Source organism: Saimiri boliviensis, chromosome 12, assembly GCF_048565385.1.
Source record: "Saimiri boliviensis isolate mSaiBol1 chromosome 12, mSaiBol1.pri, whole genome shotgun sequence".
NCBI classification, from domain to species: Eukaryota; Metazoa; Chordata; class Mammalia; order Primates; family Cebidae; genus Saimiri; species Saimiri boliviensis.
Genome location: NC_133460.1, coordinates 11,958,185 through 11,983,092, shown reverse-complemented (window position 1 = coordinate 11,983,092; position 24,908 = coordinate 11,958,185). Strand labels below are relative to the sequence as shown.

The 24,908-nt window shown below is 53.0% G+C and overlaps 1 protein-coding gene across 2 annotated transcripts in view; it reads right to left on the bottom strand.

Annotated features, from left to right (window-relative positions):
* Nucleotides 1-24,908, bottom strand: part of ATP2A1 (ATPase sarcoplasmic/endoplasmic reticulum Ca2+ transporting 1) — a 25,896-nt gene extending 988 nt beyond the window's left edge. For both annotated transcript variants that reach the window (XM_039477980.2, XM_074381888.1), the window contains exons 1-21: nucleotides 24,594-24,908; nucleotides 24,250-24,267; nucleotides 23,781-23,863; nucleotides 22,349-22,453; nucleotides 20,282-20,420; nucleotides 18,191-18,271; nucleotides 15,533-15,618; nucleotides 15,084-15,381; nucleotides 14,128-14,294; nucleotides 8,177-8,265; nucleotides 7,814-7,916; nucleotides 7,448-7,579; nucleotides 5,007-5,132; nucleotides 4,664-4,882; nucleotides 2,538-2,873; nucleotides 1,349-1,569; nucleotides 1,046-1,248; nucleotides 767-852; nucleotides 550-683; nucleotides 320-437; nucleotides 28-145 (exon numbers count right to left, since the gene is read on the bottom strand). In XM_039477980.2, the coding sequence (XP_039333914.1) occupies nucleotides 28-145; nucleotides 320-437; nucleotides 550-683; nucleotides 767-852; nucleotides 1,046-1,248; nucleotides 1,349-1,569; nucleotides 2,538-2,873; nucleotides 4,664-4,882; nucleotides 5,007-5,132; nucleotides 7,448-7,579; nucleotides 7,814-7,916; nucleotides 8,177-8,265; nucleotides 14,128-14,294; nucleotides 15,084-15,381; nucleotides 15,533-15,618; nucleotides 18,191-18,271; nucleotides 20,282-20,420; nucleotides 22,349-22,453; nucleotides 23,781-23,863; nucleotides 24,250-24,267; nucleotides 24,594-24,711 (2,980 nt within the window). In that variant the 5' untranslated portion in view covers nucleotides 24,712-24,908. The remainder of the gene's footprint in view (nucleotides 1-27; nucleotides 146-319; nucleotides 438-549; nucleotides 684-766; nucleotides 853-1,045; nucleotides 1,249-1,348; nucleotides 1,570-2,537; nucleotides 2,874-4,663; nucleotides 4,883-5,006; nucleotides 5,133-7,447; nucleotides 7,580-7,813; nucleotides 7,917-8,176; nucleotides 8,266-14,127; nucleotides 14,295-15,083; nucleotides 15,382-15,532; nucleotides 15,619-18,190; nucleotides 18,272-20,281; nucleotides 20,421-22,348; nucleotides 22,454-23,780; nucleotides 23,864-24,249; nucleotides 24,268-24,593) is intronic.

Genomic DNA, 24,908 nt, shown 5'->3' with positions numbered 1-24,908 from the left:
CCCAGGGACAGAGAGGGCACTTCTTACCCTCTAGGTAGTTCCGAGCAACGAACTTGAGGATTTCATCAAGCCCGATGACCGGTAGTGAGATCTTGAGGACCATGAGCCACTGGGTGAGGTCCAGGGCCCGGAGCTTGAAGATCATCTGGGGCAGGGGACAAGAGTCCTCTCAGGAAGGGGTGGGAGGGAGCCAGAGACCCACACTGCCCAGCCTGCTTCCGCCGATCTCCCGTATCAGTTCCCCTGGTGGGAGTGGTCATGGGTCCACCTTGGGCTCCCTAGCACTAGGGTGGGTGGTCCTGGGTGGAAGAAGTCTCACCGGCAGGGGGTCGACATAGAGGATGAGGAAGTGCAGGGACATGGAGAGGCAGATGGAGCCCAGCAGCCAGATGTTCACCCAGGGTGGCATCCGCAGCAGGGACTGGTTCTCAGACAGGCTGCAGAGGGGAAGGGCAGGGAGAAGGTGCCGTATGAAGGGAGGAGGCAGGCAGCACGGTAGAGGATACGGGTGGTGGCCTCGGAGGGTGGCAGGTGTGGCGGGGGGCCCACCTGTTGAGTGCGTTGCACATCTCGATGGTCACCAGCACAGACAGGGCCATGGTCATGGGCTCGGGGGCCTCGAAGATCTCACAGTCTATGCCCTCAAAGTGGGCATTGTCCTCGGTGCACTGCATGAAGTGAGTCTGCAGGGAAAGGATGGGAGACTGACGTCCAGGGCCAGCTCCATGCCACCCTCCTGGTCCCCTCCTCTGTGGCCTCCCCCTACCAGCTGGCTGTAGTTGACATGAGGCCCGTCCTCTGAGTACAGGAACCACCAGGCAGCCGCTCCCACAGTGGCTGCACCCACGTAGCCTGTGGTGGAGAAAGGGGAGTCAGGGGTCAGGGCTGGGAAGATGGGGGGTGTCGAGGGCTGAGGGCCTCACGTGGCCATAGACAGGCTAGCCGAGGAAGAAGACCCTCTCGGGGCCTGTGTGGGGGAGCTGGGGTCCCAGAGAAGGGGTCAGCCCTGAGGGCTGGGGAAGATCGAAGAACCCCTCCAGCTCACCCCCGATTGCCATGTAGCGGAAGAACAGCCAGCCACTGATGAGGGGCTCCTTGGGGCTCCGGGGGGGCCGGTCCATGATATCCAGGTCTGGTGGATTGAAGCCCAGGGCTGTGGCCGGGAGCCCATCGGTCACCAAGTTCACCCACAGCAGCTGCACCGGGATCAGGGCCTCAGGCAGCCCCAGAGCGGCGGTCAGGAAGATGCTGCAGGAAGGAGGTGGTCACACATCTGTCCTGCCTCCCAGACCTGCAGCCGCCCCACCCAGACCCTGGCTTCCTCCTGGACGCCCACTGGGCTGCTCACCAGACCACCTCGCCCACGTTGGAGGAAATGAGGTAGCGGATGAACTGCTTCATGTTGTTGTAGATGGCGCGGCCCTCCTCCACAGCAGCCACGATGGTGGAGAAGTTGTCATCAGCCAGCACCATCTCAGAGGCAGTCTTGGCCACGGCGGTGCCAGATCCCATGGCAATGCCAATCTCGGCCTTCTTCAGGGCAGGGGCATCATTGACGCCGTCACCTGTCTGAGGGAGGAGTAGGAGGTGAGGTCAGGGCACCTTCACACATCCCTCCTTTTTTTCATGTTAGGGATGAGGTCTCACTGTGTTGCTCAGGCTGGTCTCAACTCCTGGGCTCAAGCAACCCTCCTGCCTCGACCTCCCAAAGTGTTGAGATTACAGGCATGGGCCAACACACCTGGCCAAAAGCTCAGTTTAGAACAAAGATCAGCACACCTTTTTTTTTTTTTTTTTTTTTTTTTTTCAGATGGGATCTTACTCTGTTGCCCAGGCTGGAGTGCAGTGGCACAGTCTTAGCTCACTGCAACCTCCACTTCCCAGGTTCAAGCAGTTCTCATGCCTCAGCCTCCCGAGTAGCTGGGACTACAGGCACGTGCCACCACACCTGACCAATTTTTCTTTTTTGGTAGAAATGGGGTCTTGCCATGTTGGCCAGGCTGGTCTCAAAACTCCTGACCTCAGGTGATCTGCCCACTTCAGCCTCCTTAAGTTCTGGGATTATAGGCGTGAGCCATCGCACCCGGCATTTTTTTTTTTTTTTTTTTTTTTGAGACAGGGTCTCACTCTGTTGTCCAGGCTGAAGTGCAGTGGTGCAGTCATAACTCACTGCAGCCTCAAACTACTGTACTCAAGTAATCCTCCCACCTCAGCCTCCCACGTAGCTAGGAGACACAAATGTGCCACCGTGATGCTAAATTTATTTTAAAATTTTTGTTTTGGTAGAGATGAGGTCTTACTATGTTGCCCAGGCTGGTCTCAAACTCCTGACCTCAAGTAATCCACCCACCTCAGCCTCCCAAAGTACGGGGATTACAAACCCAGCCCGCATTTCCTCCTTCAGACTCTTCTCTCTGAATCCCCACCCTTCTCGCATCTCACCAGGGCCCTCCTGCCTGGGCCCCACTCTCCTCAGCACAGTCATGTGGTCATCTCCTTGGACAGTAAGAAGACGGTAGCTGCCTGGGGCCCCTCACCATGGCTGTGATCTCATCGAAGGACTGCAGGTACTCCACGATCTTGGACTTGTGGGAGGGCTCCACTCGGGCGAAGCAGCAGGCGCGTCGGCAGGCTTCCCGCTGTTCAGCCAGGGGCAGGTCGTCGAACTCTCGGCCTGTGTAGGCACGGTCGGCCACCTCCTCATTCTCCCCAAAGATGCCAATTCGCCGGCAGATGGCAATGGCTGTGCCCTTGTTGTCCCCAGTGATCATGATCACCCGGATCCCGGCGTCACGGCACAGCTGGATGGAGCCCGTGACCTCCTTGCGCGGAGGGTCCAGCATGCCCACCACACCCACGAATGTCAGATCCGTCTGGAGAGACACAGCAGAGAGCCACAGGTCAGGCAGGGATCTGGAAAACCACCTGGAGGAAGCTGGTGGGGGTGGGGATGGGGTGAAAGGTCAGGAACTGGTGAGGGGGGCGCGGGAGGAAGCCTGAACCCTGGGTTTGCAGCCCCAGGGCCAAGTGTTAGACCTCAGCGGGGCCTTGGAAGCTCAGAGGCAGGAAACGTCTCATTCATCTAAGTACCTGCAGGTGCTGATGGTGCCAGGCCCATCATGGGTCCAAATCGTAGCTTTTTTTTTTGAGACAGGGTCTCACTTTGTCACCTAGGCTAGAATGCAGTGGTGCAATCGTGTGATCATAGCTCACTGCAGCCTCATATATCCCAGACTCAACTTTACCCTCCCAAGTAGCTGGGACTACAGGCATGCACCACCATGTCCAGCTAATTTTTATTTTATTTTTATTTTTAGTAGAGAAAGTATCTTGCTGTGTTGCCCAGGCTGGTCTCAAACTCCTGGGCTCAATAGATCCTCCACCCTCGGCCTACCAACATGCTGGGATTACAGGTGTAAGCTACCGTGCCCAGCCCAAATCATGTCTGTCCTTTTTTTTTTTTTTTTTTTTTTGAGATGGGGTCTTGCTCTGTCACCCAGGCTGGAGTGCAATGGCACGATCTCAGCTCACTGCAACCTCTGCCTCCCAGGTTCAAGTGATTATCCTGCCTCAGCCTCCCAGGTAGCTGAGATTACAGGTGTCCACCACCATGCTCCACTATTTTTTTTATTTTTTAGTAGAGACTTGGTTTTCCCATGTTGGCCAGGTTCGTGTCAAACTCCTGATCTCAAGTGATCTGCCAGCCTTGGCCTCCCAAACTGCTGGAATTACAAGTGTGAGCCCCCACATGTGGCCCCAAGTCATGTCTTTCATAGAAAGAGTGTAACTGGAAGTGAGGTAGTGGTTTCTGCTTTTGGCAGTGCCACCACATGACCCACAACTCATAGGAAATCCCCTGTATAAAAAGAAAGGAGGGACTCCGGTGCCATTCCAGGTGCTGGTCCACTACAAGTAAGTAGTTTTTGCCAGAACACAGATCAATTGCCTCAAGACAGTCTCACTATAGAAAAAACAGCTGAACCCCACCTCCTTTGTGCTGAGTGGCATTGGCTCCCATCCTGGTACAATTGCCTCACCTTGTCACTGACCACAGATCACACTTAGAGTAACACTGGGCTAGACATTCCCAAGCTTCATTCTTTTTCTCTCTTTTTTTGCTTTTGTTTTTAGAGGCAGCCTCTTGCCTGTCCTGCAGGCTGGAGTGCAGTGGTGTGATCATGGCTCACTGCAGCCTTCAACTTCTGGGCTCAAGTGATCCTGCCACCTCAGCCTCCCCAGCAGCTGGGACTACAAGGTGTTTGTCACCATGTCCAGTTCATCTTTTTTCTTTCAAATTTTTTTTTTTTTTTTTTTAGTTTTTACCCAGACCCCCATGAATTTAACCAGCTAATTAAAAATTTTTTTTTTTTTGTATAGAGATGGGGTCTCACTTCATTGCCCAGGCTGGTCTTGAACTCCTAGGCTCAAGTGCTCTTCCCACCCTGGCCTACCAAAATGCTGAGATTACAGGCATGAGCCACTGCACCCAGCCTCCCAAGGTTCTTTGAAACTCTAGTGTCCTGGGATTCCATGGCCTATACTAAGGAGCCATCGACTTGACTGACATGGTAGGAACTGACAAGGGTGACGGAGGCTGTGAGTGGATGGCTGGGACCTGGCCCTTCACCGGCTCCATGACAGTGGGGGTCTCCCAGCTGCTTACCTCATACTCCAGGAACCTGGCAGAGTCATCCAGGACCATCTCCTCTCGCTTCGGAGGGGTGTCCCGGGTGGCCAGGGCCAAGCAGCGCAGGGTGTCCCGGCCAGTGCCCCACTCCTTGATCACCGCCATGATCTTATCCTTCACTGGCCCTGTCAGTGGCACCCGGGTGGTACCAACTCGCACGTAGTTACAGCGGTCGATGACGCCCTCGGGGGCACCCTAGGAGACCAGAACAGCATTCAGAGACCACTGCCTTCCTTCCAGGGCACAGTGACAGGCAGGGATAGGACAGGGGTCCAGGAGTAGGAAAAAGAGGAGGCTGAGGCACATTCTGATTTCTGACCTTGACAAACATCTTATTGCCCACAGCAGCCCGGGAAGATTTGGCTGGGGAGCAATAGACAGACATGGACTTTCTGTCTCGGGAGAACTCCAGGGTAAATTCCTTCTTCATTAGCTGGCGGATCACCTAGAGAGGAAACAGGGAAGGAAGACCAGGCCTCTTAAAACCGTCAAAAAGGATCTGGAGCCGGGCGCGGTGGCTCAAGCCTGTAATCCCAGCACTTTGGGAGGCCGAGGCAGGTGGATCACGAGGTCAAGAGATCAAGACCATCCTGGTCAACATGGTGAAACCCCATCTCTACTAAAAATACAAAAAATTAGCTGGGCATGGTGGCGTGTGCCTGTAATCCCAGCTACTCAGAAGGCTGAGGCAGGAGAATTGCCTGAACCCAGGAGGCGGAGGTTGCGGTGAGCCGAGATCGCGCCATTGCACTCCAGCCTGGGTAACAAGAGCAAAACTCCGTCTCAAAAAAAAAAAAAAAAAAAAAAAGGATCTGGAGGTCAGAGCAGACCCCCAGATAAGGCTGAGACAAACGCTAAGTCTGGCCCCTATAGCACAAAAGGAGAAAATCCCAAGGCTAATGCTGCCACGGTGCCTCAGGGTCCCAGTTTAAAGCACAGAAGAAACAGGATGACCTATTGTGGCACTGTCACATAGAACTTTCATTATTGGCTGGGTGCAATGGCTCATACCTATAATCCCAGCACTCTGGGAGGCCAAGGTGGGTGGATCACCTGAGATCAGGAGTTCAAGACCAGCCTGGCCAACATGGTAAAATCTCATCTCTAGTAAAAGTTAGCTGGCCGTGGTGGCTCACATCTGTAATCTCAGCTACTAGGGAGGCTGAGGCAGGAGAATTGCTTGAACCTGGAAGGCAGAGGTTGCAGTGAGCTGAGATGGCACCACTGCACTCCAATCTGGGTGACAGAGCAAGACTCCATCTCAAAACAAACAAACAAAAAAAATGAAAGCCTTTTTCACCAAATGTATCATTTATACTTCTCCACAAAATAATAAAAAAAAATAGAACAGACCCAGCGCAGTGGCTCATGCCTGTAATCCCAACACTTTGGGAGGTCAAGACGAGCAGATCACAAGGTCAGGAGATTGAGACCATCCTGGCCAACATGGTGAAACCCCGTCTCTACTAAAATTACAAAAATTAGCTGGACATGGTGGCACATGCCTGTAATCCCAGCTACCTTGGAAGCTGAGGTAGGAGAATTGCTTGAACCAGGGAATCAGAAGTGGCAGTGAGCCAAGAATGTGCCACTGCACTCCAGCGTGGCAACGGGGCGAGACTCCGTCTCAATAGCCAGGAGAAGTGGTGCATGCCTGTAGCTTCATCTACCTGAAAGGCTGAGACAGGAGGCCCGCCCAGGGGTTCAAAGCTGCAGTGTGCTGTGATCACACCTGTGAATAGCTACTGCACTCCTGCCTGGGCAACAGGGCAAGACCCCATCTCAAAAATAAATAAAAATTTATGTTTGTATTATCATTTATAAATTTTAAAAATTAATCCTCTATTGTTAGGTATTTAAGTTGCTTTTAGTTTCTTTGTTTTTGAGTCAGGGTCTCCCTCTGTTGCCCAGGCTGGAGTGCAGTGGTATAATCACTGCTCACTGCAGCCTTGACCTCCTGGGCTCAAGCAATCCTTGCACCTCAGCCTCCCTAGTTACTGGGAGTACAGTTTTGCAACACCACACCCAACTAATTTTTTTCTTTTTTTTTCCTTTCTTTTCTTTTCTTTTTTTGTAAAGATGGGGTCTTGCTCTGTTACCCAGGCTTGTCTTGAACTCCTGGGCTCAAGTGATCCTCCCACCTCAGGAAGCGCTGAGACTACAGGCATGAGTCTCTTTGTCTGGCCTGCTTTTTTGTTATATTAAATAAAGTAGCAATGAGCATTTTGTACGTACAAAAAAAAAAGAGAGAGAGAGAGAAATGTGGGGAACATAATTCCCCAGAGAGAGGAACTTAATGGAGACATTCAGCAAGTATCAATAGCAGTAACTAGGAATGACAGTTCCAGAACTGGCCAGGTTCATCTGGACAAGGAACGCTTTCCCTATAGTACAGCAGCCACAACTCAAGACCTGCTGAAAACAATTGTGCTTCTAGAAACAAAGGGATAACAGAAGTTGGGGCTGCCCCTGGATGGGTCCCTTGTGGTTTCTGTGTCCAGCTTTGCCCAATTCAACTCAGGACACAGCAGGCAGAAGTGATCATAGATCCGTCAAGGGCATAGCTGCCAGGCAGCCCCAGGGACAGTGGGGCCCACCCACATCAGCCTGCAGAGAAGCTGTGGGGAGCCGTCCACTGCCTGAGTGGGGTCCCAGCACAGGCACTAGGCTCTGCCCAGCCCAGCCAGGGTCTCTGTCTTTCCTCTGGTCTGTGCAGCATAGAATGGAGACAGCCCTGCGGTGGGGGCTCCCGGGGCTCACCGAGTTGCAGGCGTTGGCCCTCTCCACCTTTGAGAGGCTTCTCACATCCGTGTTGAACACATTCATCTTCTCCACCAGGGTAGTGAGCGCTGTCTCAGTGGCCTCGCCGACCTTCTCATAGACACCTTTGGCCTGAGATGGGCAGAGAAGGAAGAGGAAGTCGGTGCCCTGGGCTCCCACCTGTCACACCCAACTTCCACCTAGTGCAAGAAGGAAGCACATCACTGCCTCCCTTACACCCTAGCGGAGGACTGGGTGTACTGGGTCCCCTTCCTCCAACCCCTTCCTCCTTGCCTGTGGAGGAGGCCCAGACTCTGAGCCAACTGGAAGGGGAAGGAGAAGCTGCCTTGGGGGTGGGGAGGTTACCTCATTGAAGTCCAAGGAGGAGTCATTGCAGAGGGCACAGATGGTGGCCAGCTCCACCAGCCCGTCATACTGCCCTGGCCGGACTGGCTTATCATTCCTCAAGCTGGCAGCAGGGTCGGGGGAGGAAGGGACAGAGACAGTGGAGAAGAACAGGGAATGAGATGCAGAGAGGGCACAGGAAGAGCAGGCAGCAGGGGGCCAGAAGGACAGTGGGAAGAGCCAACTTGGATATCAGGAGAGAGAACAAGGTCAGGGAGGGAGAAGAGAGAGAAAGGAAAGCAAAACCACATGGAGGGCCCCAGGGAGGAAGGGGGTGTGGGGAGGGGTGTGAGGAGATGGGGAGAAGATGCCTGGGTGACTTACACCTCTCCCTCTGGAGCGTAAGTGGAGCCGGTGATGGAGAACTCATTCAGGAGGCAGATGTCCCCATCTACCTTGTCAATGATAAACATCTGCAGGGGAGAAGGGCAGGTACACAGATGTTCACCTCTCCCCATCCCAAGGCCGGTGCCTGCATCAAAGGAGGCCCAAGCTACCAACACCTACCCTCCCACCGTTCCCTTCTACTCACCCCTCCTTGTCCTCCCTGTACACCCCACCCACTTCCCACCAAGTTGTTGCGATCATTCTCCATCTCCCGCCTTAAAACAATAGTTACTGAGGCTGGGCCAGGTGGCTCACACCTGTAATCCCAGCACTTTGGGAGGCCGAGGCAGGTGAGTCACCTGAGGTCAGGAGTTCAAAACTAGACTGGCAAACATGGTGAAACCCCCTCTCTACTAAAAATACAAAGATTAGCCAGGCATGGTGGTGCATGCCTGTAATCCCAGCTACTTGGGAGGCTGAGGCAGGAGAATTGCTTTAACCTCGGAGACAAAGGTTTCAGTGAGCTGAGGTTGTGCCGTTGCACTCTAGCCTGGGCAACAAAAGCCAAACTCTCAAAAAAAAAAAAAAAAAGGCCGGGCGCGGTGGCTCAAGCCTGTAATCCCAGCACTTTGGGAGGCCGAGGCGGGTGGATCACGAGGTCAAGAGATCGAGACCATCCTGGTCAACATGGTGAAACCCCGTCTCTACTAAAAATACAAAAAATTAGCTGGGCATGGTGGCACGTGCCTGTAGTCCCAGCTACTCAGGAGGCTGAGGCAGGAGAATTGCCTGAACCCAGGAGGCGGAGGTTGCGGTGAGCCGAGATCGCGCCATTGCACTCCAGCCTGGGTAACGAGCGAAACTCCGTCTCAAAAACAAACAAACAACAACAACAAAAAAACCTCACACAAACAAGAATGGACTGCAGGCTGTGCTACACCCTCTGTAGATCAGTTAATAAAATAAGATGGAACACAATAAGGTATGACAAGGACTGTGGCAAACAGCCCACCTACTGGCACCTGGACCATCTGTAGCTCCAACTGCATGTGGCTAGATCTTCCGATCTGTCAGTTTTGCAGGAAGAGCTAGAAATTCAGGTTATTTTCCTATGAAATCTCTTGACTTTTCCTTTTCTTTTGAGGCAGGCTTGTGCTCTGTTGCCCAGGTTGGGGTATAGTGGTGTGATCATAGCTCATTGCAGCCTTGACCTCCCGGGCTCAAGTGATCCTCCCACCTCAGCCTACCCAAGTAGCTGGGGCCACAGGCACATGCCACCATGCCTGTCTCTCTCTCTCTCTCTCTCTTTTTTTTTTTTTTTTCTTTTTTTTGGGACAGAGTTTCGCTCGTTACCCAGGCTGGAATGCAATGGCGCTTTCTCGGCTCACCGCAACCTCCGCCTCCTGGGTTCAGGCAATTCTCCTGCCTCAGCCTCCTGAGTAGCTGGGATTACAGGCACGTGCCACCATGCCCAGCTAATTTTTTGTATTTTTAGTAGAGACGGGGTTTCACCATGTTGACCGGGATGGTCTTGATCTCTTGACCTCGTGATCCACCCACCTCGGCCTCCCAAAGTGCTGGGATTACAGGTTTGAGCCACCATGCCCGGCTCTTTTTTTTTTTTTTTTTTAAGGAGAAATTGGGTCTCACTATGTTACCCAGGCTGGTTTTGAACTCCTAGGATCAAGTGATCTTCCTGCCTTGGACTCCCAAGGTGCTGGGAATACAACCATGAACCACCTCGCTCAGGCTCTTGACTTTCAAAAATATGGGCAATTGGCCGGGTGCTGTGGCTCACGCCTGTAATTCTAGCACTTTGGGAGGCCGAGGTGGGTGGATCACCTGAGGTCAGGAGTTCAAGACCAGCCTGGCCATCATGGTGAAACCCCCACCTTTAAAAATATATATATATATGGGCAATTAATTCTTTTTTTTTTTTTTTTTTTTTTTTTTTTTTTTTTTTTTGAGACGGAGTGTTTTGCTCTTGTTACCCAGGCTGGAGTGCAATGGCGCGATCTCGGCTCACCGCAACCTCCGCCTCCTGGGCTCAGGCAATTCTCCTGCCTCAGCCTCCTGAGTAGCTGGGATTACAGGCACGCGCCACCATGCCCAGCTAACTTTTTGTATTTTTAGTAGAGACGGGGTTTCACCATGTTGACCAGGTTGGTCTCGATCTCTCGACCTTGTGATCCACCCGCCTCGGCCTCCCAAAGTGCTGGGATTACAGGCTTGAGCCACCGCGCCCGGCTTTTTTTTTTTGAGAAGGAGTTTCGCCCTTGTTGCCCAAGCTGGTGCGATCTCAGCTCACTGCAACCTCCGCCTCCTAGGTTCAAGCAGTTCTCCTGTCTCAGCCTCCAGAGTAGCTGGGACTGCAGGCGCATGCCACCACACCCAGCTAATTTTGTATTTTTAATAGAAATGGAGTTTCACCATGTTGGCCAGCCTGGTCTTGAACTTCCGAACTCAGGTGATCCACCCACCTTGGCCTCCCAAAGTGCTGGGACTTAAAATTGCTTTTATGAAACACAGGTGCAAAAATTGTTTTTATGAAACACAACAGGAGCCAAGTCACATAAGTCTGTGGTCTGGTTTTGTGGCCTGTATGTGCATTAGAGGGATGTGGAGAATGCAATGCCTGGGAGGCAGTGGGCTACCCTGAACCCTGGGCGAACGCAACAGAGATTAGGCTTTTCATTCTCATGAAGAGAGATGGTTAAGATGGGTTCCAAGACAAAAAGGTTCTGTGGTCAAAACAAAACTTGGGAACCACCAGGCGTGGTGGCTCATGCCTGTAATCCCAGCATTATGGGAGGCTGAGGTGGGTGGATCACCTGAGTTCGGGAGTTTGAGACCATCCTGGCCAACATGGCGAAACCCAGTCTCTACTAAAAATATAAAAATTAGCCGGGTGTGGTGGCGTGTGCCTGTAATTCCAGTTCCTTAGAAGGCTGAGGCAAGAGAATCGCTTGAACCCGGGAGGCAGAGGTTGCAGTGAGCTGAGATTGCACCATTGCACTCCAGTCTGGTGACAAGAGCGAAACTCCATCTCAGAAAAGATAAAAAATAAAACAACCTGGGAACCTCTGGGTAAAACAAAGCAGAATTCATCTTCTTTACACAGGCAGCCTCCTCTGAGGCTTTCAAATGCCAGCAGGCGTGGGTCTCGCCCAGGAGCCAAGGTTACAGCCGTTCTCACCCTGATCTGACACACAGCCCTTACTTCTTAGAACAGCAATTTCCAGTTCACGGGTGTACTCTTCCACAGAACTCTGTGTAGGGCAGGGGTTCTTGCCCTGAGCTCAGTGGAAAACTCCTAGAGGAGTCCTAAACTGAGACAGCCAAGAAAAAAATGACAGCTTTTTTTTTGTCAAGCTGACATTTGGCATTTCCTTCCAGTTATGCATGTTGTCAACAGACCACATTAGTATTAGCAAAACCTGTGACCGTCACCAATTTAATCACAGATACTTTCCTCCTATCACATTACCGCTGTTGTAGATCTCTCAAAATAGCATAATTTATGGTCACCACTGCTTCAACATTGTGATAGTGCTTAGACCCACTTTGAGAACTCCCTATTTAATGCCTTAATAAAGAAGCATGTATGTAGCCAAATTATAAAGTTGTTTTTAAAATATTTTGATGGAGCTGTATTTCACAATCATTGGTTTCCTCTGTAACCCTACGTATTTTTCCTATGTGTTTTTACGTTTTTTACTTTTTAATTTTTTTTTTTTTTTTTGAGACAGAGTTTCACTCTTTTCACGCAGGCTGGGGTGCAATGGCACAATATCAGCTCACTGCAACCTCCACATCCCGGGTTCAAGCGATTCTCCTGCCTCAGCCTCCTGAGTGGCTGGAATTACAGGCGCCCACCACCACGCTCAGCTAATTTTTATATATTTAGTAGAGACTGGGTTTCACCATGTCATACAGGCTGCTCGCAAACTCCTGACCTCAGGTGATCCACCTGCCTTGGCCTCCCAGAATACTGGGATTACCAGCATGAATCACTGTGCCCAGCCTCCTATGTATTTTTAAATACAGGAATCCTGTTTTGAAAGGCTGAGGTGGGCAGATCACTTGAGGTATGGAGTTCAAGACCAGCCTGGCCAACATGGCGAAACTGTCTCTACTAAAAATACAAAATTCAGCTGGGTGTGGTGGCACGAGCCTGTAATCCCAGCTAATCAGGAGGCTGAGGCAGGAGAATCATGCCACACTGCACTCCAGCCTGGGCAACAGAGTGAGACTCCATCTCAGAAAACAAACCCCAAACCCCCCCAGAATCCTGTTTTATTATTTTTTTAATTATCTATTTTATTTTTATAAAGATGGGGTCTCACTGTGTTGCCCAGGCTGGTCTTAAACTCCTAGGCTCAAGCAATCCTCCCACCTTGGCCTCCCAAAGAGATTACAGGCATAAGCCACCATGCCTGGCCTGTTGTTTTATTTTATTATTGTATTTTATTTGAAACAAAGTCTCACTGTGTTGCCTCAGCTGGAGTGCAATGGCATGATCTCGGCTCACTGCAACCTCTGCCTCCCGGGTTCAAGCGATTCTCCTGCCTCAGCCTCCTGAGTAGCTGTGATCACAGGCGAGCACCACCATGCCCAGCTAATTTTTTTTTTTTTAGTAAAGACATGGTTTCACCATGTTGACCAGACTGGTCTTGAACTCCTGACCTTGTGATCTGCCCACCTCAGCCTCCCAAAGTGCTAGAATCACAGGCGTGAGCCACTGCGCCCAGCCTGTATTAAATACACATTTGAAATATTATCCTGAGAAGAGGCCCAACTGCAAAGGGGTGTGAGGCACAGAAAAGATTAAGAGCCCTGTTTTAGGAAAAGCTGTTCATGGTCAGTGTCGGCAGGCTGGCCGGGCCCCATCATAAGTGACCATTCTGGAGAGCTGTCCACTCCATAGGCAGGAGCTCTGGGGCCACAGAGACTTGGGTTTGAAATTCAACTGTTACTTATTAACTGTGCATCTTGGGGCAAGTCATTGAATCTCTTAGAGCCTTTTTCCTCCTCTGAAAAAGGAAGTTAGGCCAGGCGCTGTGGCTCACACCTATAATCCCAGCACTTTGGGAAGCCAAGGTTGGGGGCATATCATCTGAGGCCAGGAGTTCAAGACCAGCCTGGCCAACATGGCGACACCCCATCTCTACTAAAAATGTAAAAAGTTAGCCTGGTGTGGTGGCGGGTGCCTGTAATCCCAGCTACTAGGGAGCCTGAGGCAGGTGAATCGTTTGAACCTGGGAGGCAGAGGTTGCAGTGAGGCAAGATCACGCCACTGCACTCCAGCCTGGGCGACAGAGTGAAACTCTCTCTCAAAATAGTAATAATAATAATTTTTTTTTTTAGACGGAGTTTTGCTCTTGTTACCCAGGCTGGAGTGCAATGGCGTGGTCTCAGCTCACCGCAACCTCCGCCTCCTGGGTTCAGGCAATTCTCCTGCCTCAGCCTCCTGAGTAGCTGGAATTACAGGCACGCGCCACCATGCCCAGCTAATTTTTTGTATTAGTAGAGACGGGGTTTCACCATGTTGACCAGGATGGTCTCGATCTCTTAACCTCGTGATCCACCCGCCTCGGCCTCCCAAAGTGCTGAGATTACAGGCGTGAGCCACTGCACCCGGCCTTATTTTTAATTTTAAAAAATGAAGTGAATGAGACCATCCCCTGAATGGGCTATTGTGGGATGAGAGACAATGTGTGGCAGTGCCTGGTGCATGGACCGTGGCCATAGTGAGCTGTCTGGCTGGGGCATAAGGGTCCTCTCTGATCCCCTTCATAACAGACAGGATGGCATTCTAGCCCTTTGAGCATTTTGCAGGCCCAAATGAGAAGCCACCAGTGACGAAGGGAGAACGCTATCTTTGGAGGGCCCATTTCACCCCCACAGGCAGCCTTCTGACCAAGCGTGCTGCCCACACTGCTCCTGACCTTGCAGACAGACATCTGGTTGGTGGTGAGGGTGCCCGTCTTGTCGGAACAGATGACAGAGGTGCAGCCCAGGGTCTCTACAGAGGGCAAGCTCCTCACAATGGCGTTCTTCTTTGCCATCCGGCGGGTACCCAAGGCCAGGCAGGTGGTGATGACTGCAGGAAGACCTGTGGGGAGGGAAGGAGGGCATGAGGGAACCCACAAGGGGAGGGAAGATGTGGTGTATGGTCCACTAAATAATAGCCCCCAGCTGGGCATACTGGTGCACATCTGTAATCCTAGCACTTTGGGAGGCTGAGGTGGGAGGCTTGCTTGAGGGCAAGAATTTGAGACCAGTCTGGGCAACACAGCAAGACTCCTCTATGAAAATATTAGCCAGGCATGGTGGTGATTGCCTGTGGTACCAGCTACCCAGGCAGCTGGAACAAGAGGATTGTGTGAATCCAGGAGTTTGAGATTACAGTGAGTTACGACTGTGCTACCATGCTCTAGCCTGGGCAACAAGAGTGAGACTCTGTCTCTATTAAACAAACAAACAAAAATGGCCCATAAAGATACCAGATCCTAATCCCTGGAGCCTGTCAATACTTCCTTACTTGGAAAAGGGGTCTTTGGGCCAGATCACGTCTGTAATCCTAGCACTTTGGGAGGCCGAGGTGGGTGGATCCTGTGAGCCCAGGAGTTTGAGACCAGCCCGACTAACATGGTGAAAGCCTGTCTCTACTAAAAACACAAAAATCAGCCGGCATGTGGTGTAATCTCAGCTACTTAGGAGGCTGAGGCAGGAGAATCATCTGAACCCAGGAGGCAGAGGTTGCATTGACCCAAGATCATACCACTGCCTTGGTTACAGAGACTCAATCTCAAAAAAAAGAAAGAAAGAATGGAAAAGAGAAGGGTTCTTTGTGGATGGGATTACCAGATGGGAGTAGAAAAGAGAGGCAAGGCTTTCGTACCTTCGGGGATGGCAGCCACAGCCAAGGCCACGGCAATCTTAAAGTAGTAGATGGCCCCGCGGAACCAGGAGCCCCCATGGACGGGGTCGTTGAAGTGGCCGATGTTGATGAGCCAGACAGCCACACAGATGAGGGAGATGACCTTGGAGAGCTGCTCCCCAAACTCATCCAGCTTCTGCTGCAGGGGGGTCTTGTCCTGTTCCGTGGCAGCCATTTGGTCTCGGATCTTTCCAATCTCAGTGCTCACACCAGTGGTGGCCACGATGCCCAAGGCCTTGCCGGCTGCAATGTTGGTGCCCTGGGAAGGGAAAGAGGAGGCAGGGAATCAGGCAAGAGGTGACCCTCATGCCACATCCCCCAACGCCACCTCTTCTCATGCCACCATGTCTCTCCCCAACCCGGCCGCCTGGCTTGACTGAGCATGTGACAGCTGGTCCCGGATTGCTCACCGAGAAAAGCATGTTCTTCTTGTCCTGGTTGACAGCTCGGGGGTCAGGAACGGGATCCGTGTGCTTGATGACAGACACAGATTCCCCTGTGGAGAAGGGCCAAGCGGTTTTTGGATGACATCATGTCCTCCTCCCTGGCTTCCCAATCCTAACTCCCTCCCTGCTTCTCAGGACGGCTCCTGGTAAGGACCAAGGAGCCATCCCGGGGGACGTCTGGACTCTGGAAGAAGAAGCCACTGGAGAGACAGCTAGGAAGTCCACTGCTTTTTTTTTTTTTTTTTTTTTTTAATGTTTGTCTTTTTTTTTGTTTCTTTTTTTCTTTCTTTTCTTTCTTTTTTTTTTTTTTTTTGGAGACAGTTTCACTCTGGTCACCGAGCTGGAGTGTAGTGTCACATCTCAGCTCACTGCAACCTCCACCTCCTGGATTCAGGCAATTCTCCTGCCTCAGCCTCCCAAGTAGCAAGTAGCAGGGATTATAGGCATGTCCCACCACACCTAATTATTTTTTTATTTTTAGTAGAGAGGAAGTCTCACCATGTTGGCCAGGCTGGCCTCAAACTCCTGACCTCAATTAATCTGCCCATTTCGGCCTCCCAAAGTGCTGGAATTACAGGCATGAGCCACCATGCCTGGCCAGAAGTCCACTGCTCTTAAAAAGACCTTGACCTGAGCCCCGGCCTGACCACTGACAAGCTGTGTGACTTTGATCACCTAACTTCCATGTGCTCCTCTGTAAAATGGGGATAAGGACATATAAACTGCTGAACAATGCCTTGGGTGAAAATGAAATAAGCAGATGTATTTGGAACCACATTTTCAACTTCAAGCATGTTTCTGGGGAGAAGGGGACCCACCCTTAGGACCCATCCCCAGAAACCATAGGGAATATTTTCTGCCTCTTCTTCGCCTCTCCCTGCCAGTGCAGAAACAGAAGCGGCCACAGTGGTTTTATAGAGACAGGGTCTTGCTCTGTTGCCCAGGCTGGAATGCAGTGGTGTGATCACAGCTCACTGCTACCTTAAACTCTTGGGCTCGAATGATCCTCCCACCTCAGCCCCACAAACCGCTGGGACCACAAGTATGCACCGCAATGCCCAGCTAATTTTTTAAAAAAATTTTATGGAAAGGCCGGGCGCGGTGGCTCAAGCCTGTAATCCCAGCACTTTGGGAGGCTGAGGCGGGTGGATCACGAGGTTGAGAGATCGAGACCATCCTGGTCAACATGGTGAAACCCCGTCTCTACTAAAAATACAAAAAATTAGTTGGGCATGGTGGCGCGTGCCTGTAATCCCAGCTACTCAGGAGGCTGAGGCAGGAGAATTGCCTGAACCCAGGAGGCGGAGGTTGCGGTGAGCCGAGATTGTGCCATTGCACTCCAGCCTGGGTAACAAGAGCGAAACTCCGTCTCAAAAAAAAAAAAAAAAGAAAACAAAAAATTTTATGGAGATGGGCTCTTTCTCTGTTGTCCATGCTAGACTGCTTTGGTAATCATAGCTTACTGTGGCCTCAAACTTCTGGGCTCAAGCAATCCTCCCACCTCAGCCTCCCAAATAACTGGGGCTACAGGTATACACCACCACACCCAGCTAATTAAAAAAATTTTTTTTAAATTAGAGATGGGGTCTCACTGTGTTGCCCAGGCTGGTCTCAAACTCCTGACCTCAAGTGATTCTCCTGCCTCAGCCTCCCAAAGCACTGGCATTGCAGGTACAAGCCACCACACCTGGCCCAACAGCCACAGTTTTCAGTGTATCTGAACCCTCCATGTTGTCCTAGAATCTCATGGCTCCTCCCTGGAGGACTTTTAAAGATGATGAAGGAGAAAGGACAGTTCTCGTGGTGTGTGTGGCCCTATGTCCATGTGGAAGGGGTGGGCTGGTGGCCATCTAGAGAGTGGGAAACAGCATCCAGCCTTCCCCCACTACCCCTCCCATTTCAGGCTTAGGACAGAATAAAAACATCAAGCAGTGCTGCCACTGCCATGGCCACTACTAGCAAGCCAGGGGGAGGGCCCAGTGCTCGTTTTTTTTTTTTTTTTTTTTTTTTGGAGGGGGTGTTTGAAACGGAGTCTTGCTCTTATTTCCCAGGCTGGAGTGCAGTGATATGATGTTGGTTCACTGCAGCCTCCACCTCCTGGGTTCAAGTGATTCTCCTGCCTCAGCCTCCTGAGTAGCTGGGACTACAGGTGCCTGCCACAATGACTGACTAATTTTTGCATTTTTTGGTAGAGACAGGGTTTCACCATGTTGGCCAGGCTGATCTCGATCTCCTGACCTCAGATGATTTGTCCACCTCCGTCTCCCAAAGTGCTTGGATTACAGGCATGAGCCACTGTGCCTGGCCTTTTGTTTTTATTCTGATAGAGACAAGGTCACCCAGGAGGGAGTGCAGTGGTGTTTTCAAAGCTCACTGCAGCCTTGAACTCCTGGACCCAGGCAATTCTCCCACCACAGTATCCCAAGGGCCACACACACCTTGACATAGTTAAGACTCAACAATACTCATTCCCAGCTAGTTTTTAAAATTTTTTTGTAAAGACAGGTTCTTGCTATGTTGCTCAGACAATGAGTGTTCCTGGTCTTTCCACTCACCTCCCCCTTCTTGCCTCTTCCTCCCCACATCCCACCCCCATGCATCCTCCCACCCAGGCCAGCAGACCTGTCAGGATGGACTGGTCAACCCGCAGGGTGGTAGATTTGATGGCAAGAATTCGGATGTCTGCAGGGACTTTGTCCCCCACTGTAGAGAGAGTAGAGAAGAGGGAGGTCACTTAGGCAGGGAATTTTCTTCCTTCCTAAGAAAAACCCAATCTGTGTCTCACTCGTTCTCCTCATCCATCCTTCATGTCTCAGGGAGGCCTCCAGGGTTGAGGACCCACTCTGGGCTTGCATCAGGCCCTAGGCATGAGCTCCTGAAGCTGGCAAGCAGGCATCATGACAACCATCCCTTCTGCCCCCATGTCCACAGTGAGAGTCCATCTCACTATGTTGCTCAGGCTGGTCTTGAACTCCCACATCTCTTCCCACTTGCTGTGAGCCCTGAGAAGGGATAGGCAGGCATACTGCTCAGCACATAGTATGTGCTGAATAAATACCCACTGAATGACTGGAGGGGAAATTAGGAACAGTCCCGCTGTAAGACAAGAAACTAGAATTGGGAGTGGGAGACAGGAATGAGAAAGGCGAGGAGGAAAAGTAAGGAAAGAACTCAGTAAAAATGGTGTGTTAGAGAGAAGGGGTGATGGGGTGAGAGAATGAAGTGGACAACCATGGAGAAGCAGGGAGAAGCAGGGGAAAATATAGAAATTGAGAAAAGCGAGGCCAACCAAGAGGAACAGTTGAGGGTGAGGAGGGAGAGAAGTGAGTGCGTGGAAGGTGTGAGCGGGCAGGACACAAGGCAGTGGGGGGCACAGGGTGGTTATGGAGGGAACCACATATCAAGAACCTGACAGCCTGGCCTGAGCATCTCAGGGAGGTGGGGAGCCGGGGAGAGTGGGCTGGGACACGGACAGGCCAGGATGGGATGGGGCTGAGAGAAGTGGGTGTGGGCAGGAAACAGGTGTGGAGGAGCTGGTGAGCAGCACAGGCTGGAGAGTGAATGGGGGGAGGTGAGGCCAGGGAGAGCACAGGTGGGTGGGTGGGCATAGGGAAACCACCTTTGGGGAGGCAGCTGGAGAGGTGGACGCCCAGCCAGACTCAGAGGCCTCAGGAGGAGACTAGGAACCTCCCAGAGCCACTGCTTAATTCCACCCTAGTCCCATAGACGGTACTGGGGACAGGGTCCAATCGCTTTCCTTTCCCTCTGTTTCTAAGGCCCCCTCCTGTGCTAGAGGAAATGGAGCAAGGAGGGAGGAGGGAGAAGGGAGGAGGTCGGGATAGAGACAGGCGGGACACCCTGTCACCCAAGCCCGCGTGATATTTATAGACATTCACGGCGCTGACTCCACGCTGTCACAGCAGCAAGGCTGCCCTGTAGTGGGGCGTCGGGGTCTTCAGCCTGCCCTTGATCCCCCTCCCCAGGCTCCCTGGTGTGGTGACTCGGGTGTCTGGGTGTCCCTTACAGGGAAGCAGGCCTCGGAGGAGCCATTCCCCCTGCCAGGGGCCTGGAGCTTCGGGAAGGCCTGCTCAGGGCAAATATAAAAACCGCTGAAGGGGGCAGAATCCCAGTAATCTTAGCCACCCGGCCCCCACCCCTCCCTGGCCAGGCATTAAGTGTCCCTCACCACGGGCGGGGCCCTCCTTGAGCTCCCTCCTCCCGGGTCCCGTGCTCCGTGCTGGGCCTGAGTTTCCCTTACATGGTTGGGGGCTCAAGCCTTCGGCCTCCCTCCTCCCTTCTGCCCTCGCTCCTTCCCCTTTGAGAGGCCTCAAGGGCACAGAGAGGTCAAGACTGAAAGCTGACCAAGCTTGGAGGTGGGTGGAAGGAGGGGGAAGCCAGGCCCCGGGAGGGGGTGGAGATGGGGCCATTGGCAGGGACCGGGTTCCACCTGTTGCCTGCAAGTGCGGGGTGAGAGGATGGGGAGCAGGGGGTCTGCCTGCAGCCTCCGGGACAGGACTGACTGTTCCTGCTGAGACTCTACTAGGGAGGGGGGGACCCTGGCCGGAGTGGCCTGGGATGACCTTCTGAGGAGTCGGAAGAAGTAGGCTCCGCCATCGTCCTGGACACTGAGATCCAGGCCTGACCAGCCCCCAGTGTCTCCTGGGCCTCGGCCCCAAGGCCTCCCATCCTGGACCAGACGTCCCTGTCACTCACCAGCCACCTCCACGATGTCCCCGGGGACGATGTCCCGAGCCTTGATCCTTTGCACTGACTTTCGGTCAGCCCTGTAGACCTTCCCCATCTCAGGCTCATACTCCTTCAGGGCCTCGATGGCGTTCTCTGCATTCCGCTCCTGAGGAGACGGTGGAGGAGGCAGGGTTATGCACAGGAGGCAGGGTTATGGAGCTGTGGCTCCTGGCACAGGGGAGGCAACAAAAACGGGGCAGGAGTGCATGTGTGTTGAGGAAACTATCACCTACAGCTGAAAACAGGTGAGAGGGTTTTGGGGAGAGAAGAAGGAAGAATCAAAGAAAATCAGGCCAGCTTTGGTGACTCTCGCCTGTGATCCCAGCACTCTGGGAGGCCGAGGCAGGCAGATCACTTGAGGTCAGGAGTTCAAGACCAGCCTGGACAGCATGGTAAAACCCCATCTCTACCAAGAAAACACACACACACACACACACACACACACACACACACACACGCCAGACAGTGGCTCGCACCTGTAATCCCAGCTACTTGGGAGGCTAAGGCAGGAGAGTCGCTAGAATGGGAGGTGGAGGTTGCAGTGAGCTGAGATTGTGCCACTGTTCTCCAGCTTGGGCAACAAAATGAGACCCTGTCTCAAAAAGAAAAAAGTAGGCCAGGCGTGGTGGCTCACACCTGTAATCCCAGCACTCTGGGGGGCTGAGGCAGGCAGATCACCTGACGTCGGGAGTTCAAGACCAGCCTCACCAACATGGTGAAACCCCATCTTTAAAAAAATAAAAAAAATTTTTAAAAAACACACAAAAAAACAAAAAAGAAAAAAGTAAATAAATCAATCAAAGAAAATCAGAGGCTGCCCTGCAGGTGCTGTCCTGGACCCGCCAGCACCATAGACACAGTGGCTTTGCTATGCCTATGACGTCGGGGCAAAGAGAAAGTGGTTATTTCTCTTTTTTTGTTTTTTTTTGAGACAGGGTCTCACTTTGTGGCCCAGGCTGGAGTGCAATGGCGTAATCTTGGCTCACTGCAACCTCTGCCTCCCAGGTAGGTTCAAATGATTCTCGTGCCTCAGCCTCCTGAGTAACTGGGATTATAGGCACCTGCCACCACGCCTGGCTAATTTTTTTCCCCTTATTTCTAGTAAAGAAAGCTTTTAGCATGTTGGCTAGGCTGATCTTGAACTCCTGACCTCAAGTGATCCACCTGCCTTGGTCTCCCAAAGTGCGAAAGTGGCTATTTCAATCCTCAGTGTTCAGAAACCAGTGAGCACTAAAAAGTGGTTTATAGGCCGGGCGCGGTGGCTCAAGCCTGTAATCCCAGCACTTTGGGAGGCCGAGGCGGGCGGATCACGAGGTCAAGAGATCGAGACCATCCTGGTCAACATGGTGAAACCCCGTCTCTACTAAAAATACAAAACAGTAGCTGGGCATGGTGGCGTGTGCCTGTAATCCCAGCTTCTCAGGAGGCTGAGGCAGGAGAATTGCCTGAACCCAGGAGGCGGAGGTTGCGGTGAGCCGAGATCGCGCCATTGCACTCCAGCCTGGGTAACAAGAGCAAAACTCTGTCTCAAAAAAAAAAAAAAAAAGTGGTTTATAGCCTGACATTTCTTAGAACCAAAGCAAGGTAGCATTTGGGTTTTCACTTTGGAAACGACCTTAAGAAAAAAAAAAAAACAAAAAAAAAAAAACAGAAAGCAGGGGACAGGACATGTAGAGGGTGGTCAGGTCAGAGGAAGAAGGAAATCAAGCTAGCATCTATTGAATTCCTACTGTGTGCCAGCCACACACATCACCTTGGTCGATTTCACATGGGATTGCTAGCCCCACTTTATGGATGAGGAAACAGGCTCAGAGGGATGAAGGAACTTGCTCAGGGTCACACAGCCAGGAGGTGACAGTAGGTCACAGTCTCCCACCTATTCCCCACACTCCACCCCATTCCAGACCGGGCGATAGGACCAGAGGAGGAGGAGGCAAGTACAGGGGAGGTGACGGAGGAAGAGGAGACTGGAGGGAGGGTTGGCCTCACCTGCAGTGTTGGGACATGAAGGGGTGAGGAAGGGTCAAAGCTAACCTGCCAAACCCCCACGATGGCATTGGCAATGAGGATCAAGAGGATGACAAAGGGTTCAACAAAGGCAGTGATGGTCTCTTCACCTTCCTCAAACCAGGCCAGCACCTGGGGAGCAGGGAAAGGAGAATGACAGGTAATGAATGACAGGTAATGCCCCAAAAGGGGCAGAGAAAGGAAGCGGGCCACTGCAGAGGGGAGAACTGTGCCGGAGCCAGTAGGAGGGCCGGGCACCATGGGGGCGCTGTGGCCCCACATCCGAGGGTCTGCCCACCCCCCGCAGATCCTGCCACCGCCCTTCTCAGCGGGATGGGCGGGCACCGACTTGCCACTTGGAGGATTAGCTGGGAATGCTTTCAGGTTTCCCTGGCCAAGCTGCTGGCTTAGAAGCGAAGCTCAGGCCAACTCCCCCCACAGCCACATCCATCCCACAGGAGCCAAAACCCGAGAGGAAAAACCCTGTGGTCCTCGCAGGCGGTCTGGCTCCCCGCAGCCCTCCCCCTCGGCCAAGGCAGGGAAGCTCCGGTTTCACGAGGGAGCCCGAGCGGGGATAGGGTTACAGGGCCTCCTGCGCGTGCCCCGCCCCAGCTGTTGCCACCGCCAGGCAGCAGGCAAATGTCAAGGAGCAAATCTGAGAAGGGAGAGGAGAGGCCCTGCCAGCTTGTACTTAACGCGGCGGGGCCTGCGTGGAGGAGACCAAGGCACAGGGAGGCTTTTGTTGCCTCCAGAGTCCTCAGCAAGACTCAGATGCTGAGGAAGAACTCGCGACATGCAGATGGACTGCGGGATGGGAGGCGGCCCCCAGAGCAGGAGAGGAGGCAGGGCTCTGGGTTTGCCCTGCGGCCGTGGGAGGACCCGGGAAGCGCAGGGAAGGCTAGGGGCAAGCTGGGCGGCTGAGGCGAGGGATGCCAGTGCCCTCCCTAACCGGGCGCCGGGCTTTCTGGAGTCATCCTCGCACTGTCGCCCTTTCCCGCCAGTAGGAGCGAGTCCTCCCCTCGACCAATCAGCGTCGGGCGGCCGGGGAGGGCGGAGCAGGGGCGCCGGCGGGCGCGGGGATTGGCGGAGCGGCCGCCCGCCCGAGGCATGCCGGTAGTGGTAGTGGCCCCCCGAGCTGCAGCCGGCATCGCCTCGGGCCCGGGAGCCCGGCGCTCGGGGGCGTAACCCGAGCCCTCCAAGCTCTTGAAGCCGCGAGGGTGGCTTAGCTTCGGTGTTTTGGCTGAGAACACCCTTAAAGCTTAAAATAAAACCTGCCTGTGGGGTGCGGGGGAGGAGAGAGAAGGACGCGAATCACACACGCCGCTGCCCCCCAGCCTGCCTTGTATGTACAATGGGATGCTCGGGGCTCGGACCCGAGGACCAGTTACCGCGAGCTCTACAGTCACCCGATCCCGGCCTCGTACCCCAAGCTAACCCCCAGAGACCCTCCCACACTTACGAAAGAAATGCAGGCGGCCAGGAGGAGGATCCGCACCAGGAGGTCTTCAAACTGCTCTACCACCAGCTCCCACAGGGACTTCCCTGGGGGAGGAGGCAAGGGGAGGGCCCCGGGTTAAGGTCTAGGGGGATGAAGGTCTGGGATGGAGCGCCCTGGACTCTGGCCTGCAGTAGGGAGGCTCTAGGGTGGTGTGCAGACAGCTTGATGCCCAGAGAAGGGCTGAGAAGCTCCTCTGGAGTCCAGAAACAGACTCGGCAAAGTGGGAGGGCAGCTCAAGGGCTGGATGCTTCAAGGAGAAAGTGCCTGGGAGACTTCTGCCCCGGGCAGGACTCCAACCTTTGGGGAGGGAGATTTGCCTTTTGGGAAGGGAGATTTGCCCAAGGAATCTAAAGAAAGGGCAGGGAGGAGGGAGTGGGACAGAGGGGAGGGAAGAGTCATTTATGAGAATTCAGGGATTCCAGCAACTTACCTTCCTCAGCGGGCAGCTCTACCCAGGAAAAAGAAGAAAAGGACAGATTCATTTGAGGTTCAGCCTCATGTTCCCCTCACCCAAGACTTTGTGGCTAAGGTAAGACAATCAGGCCACCTTGAGGTTCATCAAGGTCATCCCATTAAAACTTCCCAAAACTCTGGATCTTGGGACGCTTGTTTTTTTCAGTATCCTTTTCCCCCTTCGAGCATTGGACAACAGCCCAGCTCTTCCTTAAGATACCCTGGAGGGAGAAACGCATGCATGCATGTGCATGCGTGTGGGTGTGTTTTGGGGGTGCAGGAGGGTATTAATTACCAGCCTCTCTTCCAAGGGACACTTACCATTGGGGCCGTATTTCTCCAGATGCCGCTTAACTTGGTCCGGGGTGAGGCCCGTGGTCTCACTCACCCCAAAATAGGCCAAACATTCCTCTGTGGTTTTAGCGTGAGCGGCCTCCATTGCGCTCCCTTCCTGGGGGCCGGGGCCGGTGTGTTCCTTCCAGGGGGTTCTCACTCGTGGGGGGTCTTCCTCAGTGTGTCCACCTGCCTGTCTGCCTGGGTTTTTTTACTCTCCTGCCCCCCCCAGGTTTTTCTTCCCTCCACGAAGCTCTGACCCCCGTCCCACTTGAGCAGCCGGCCACCCCTCAGCCCCCAGCT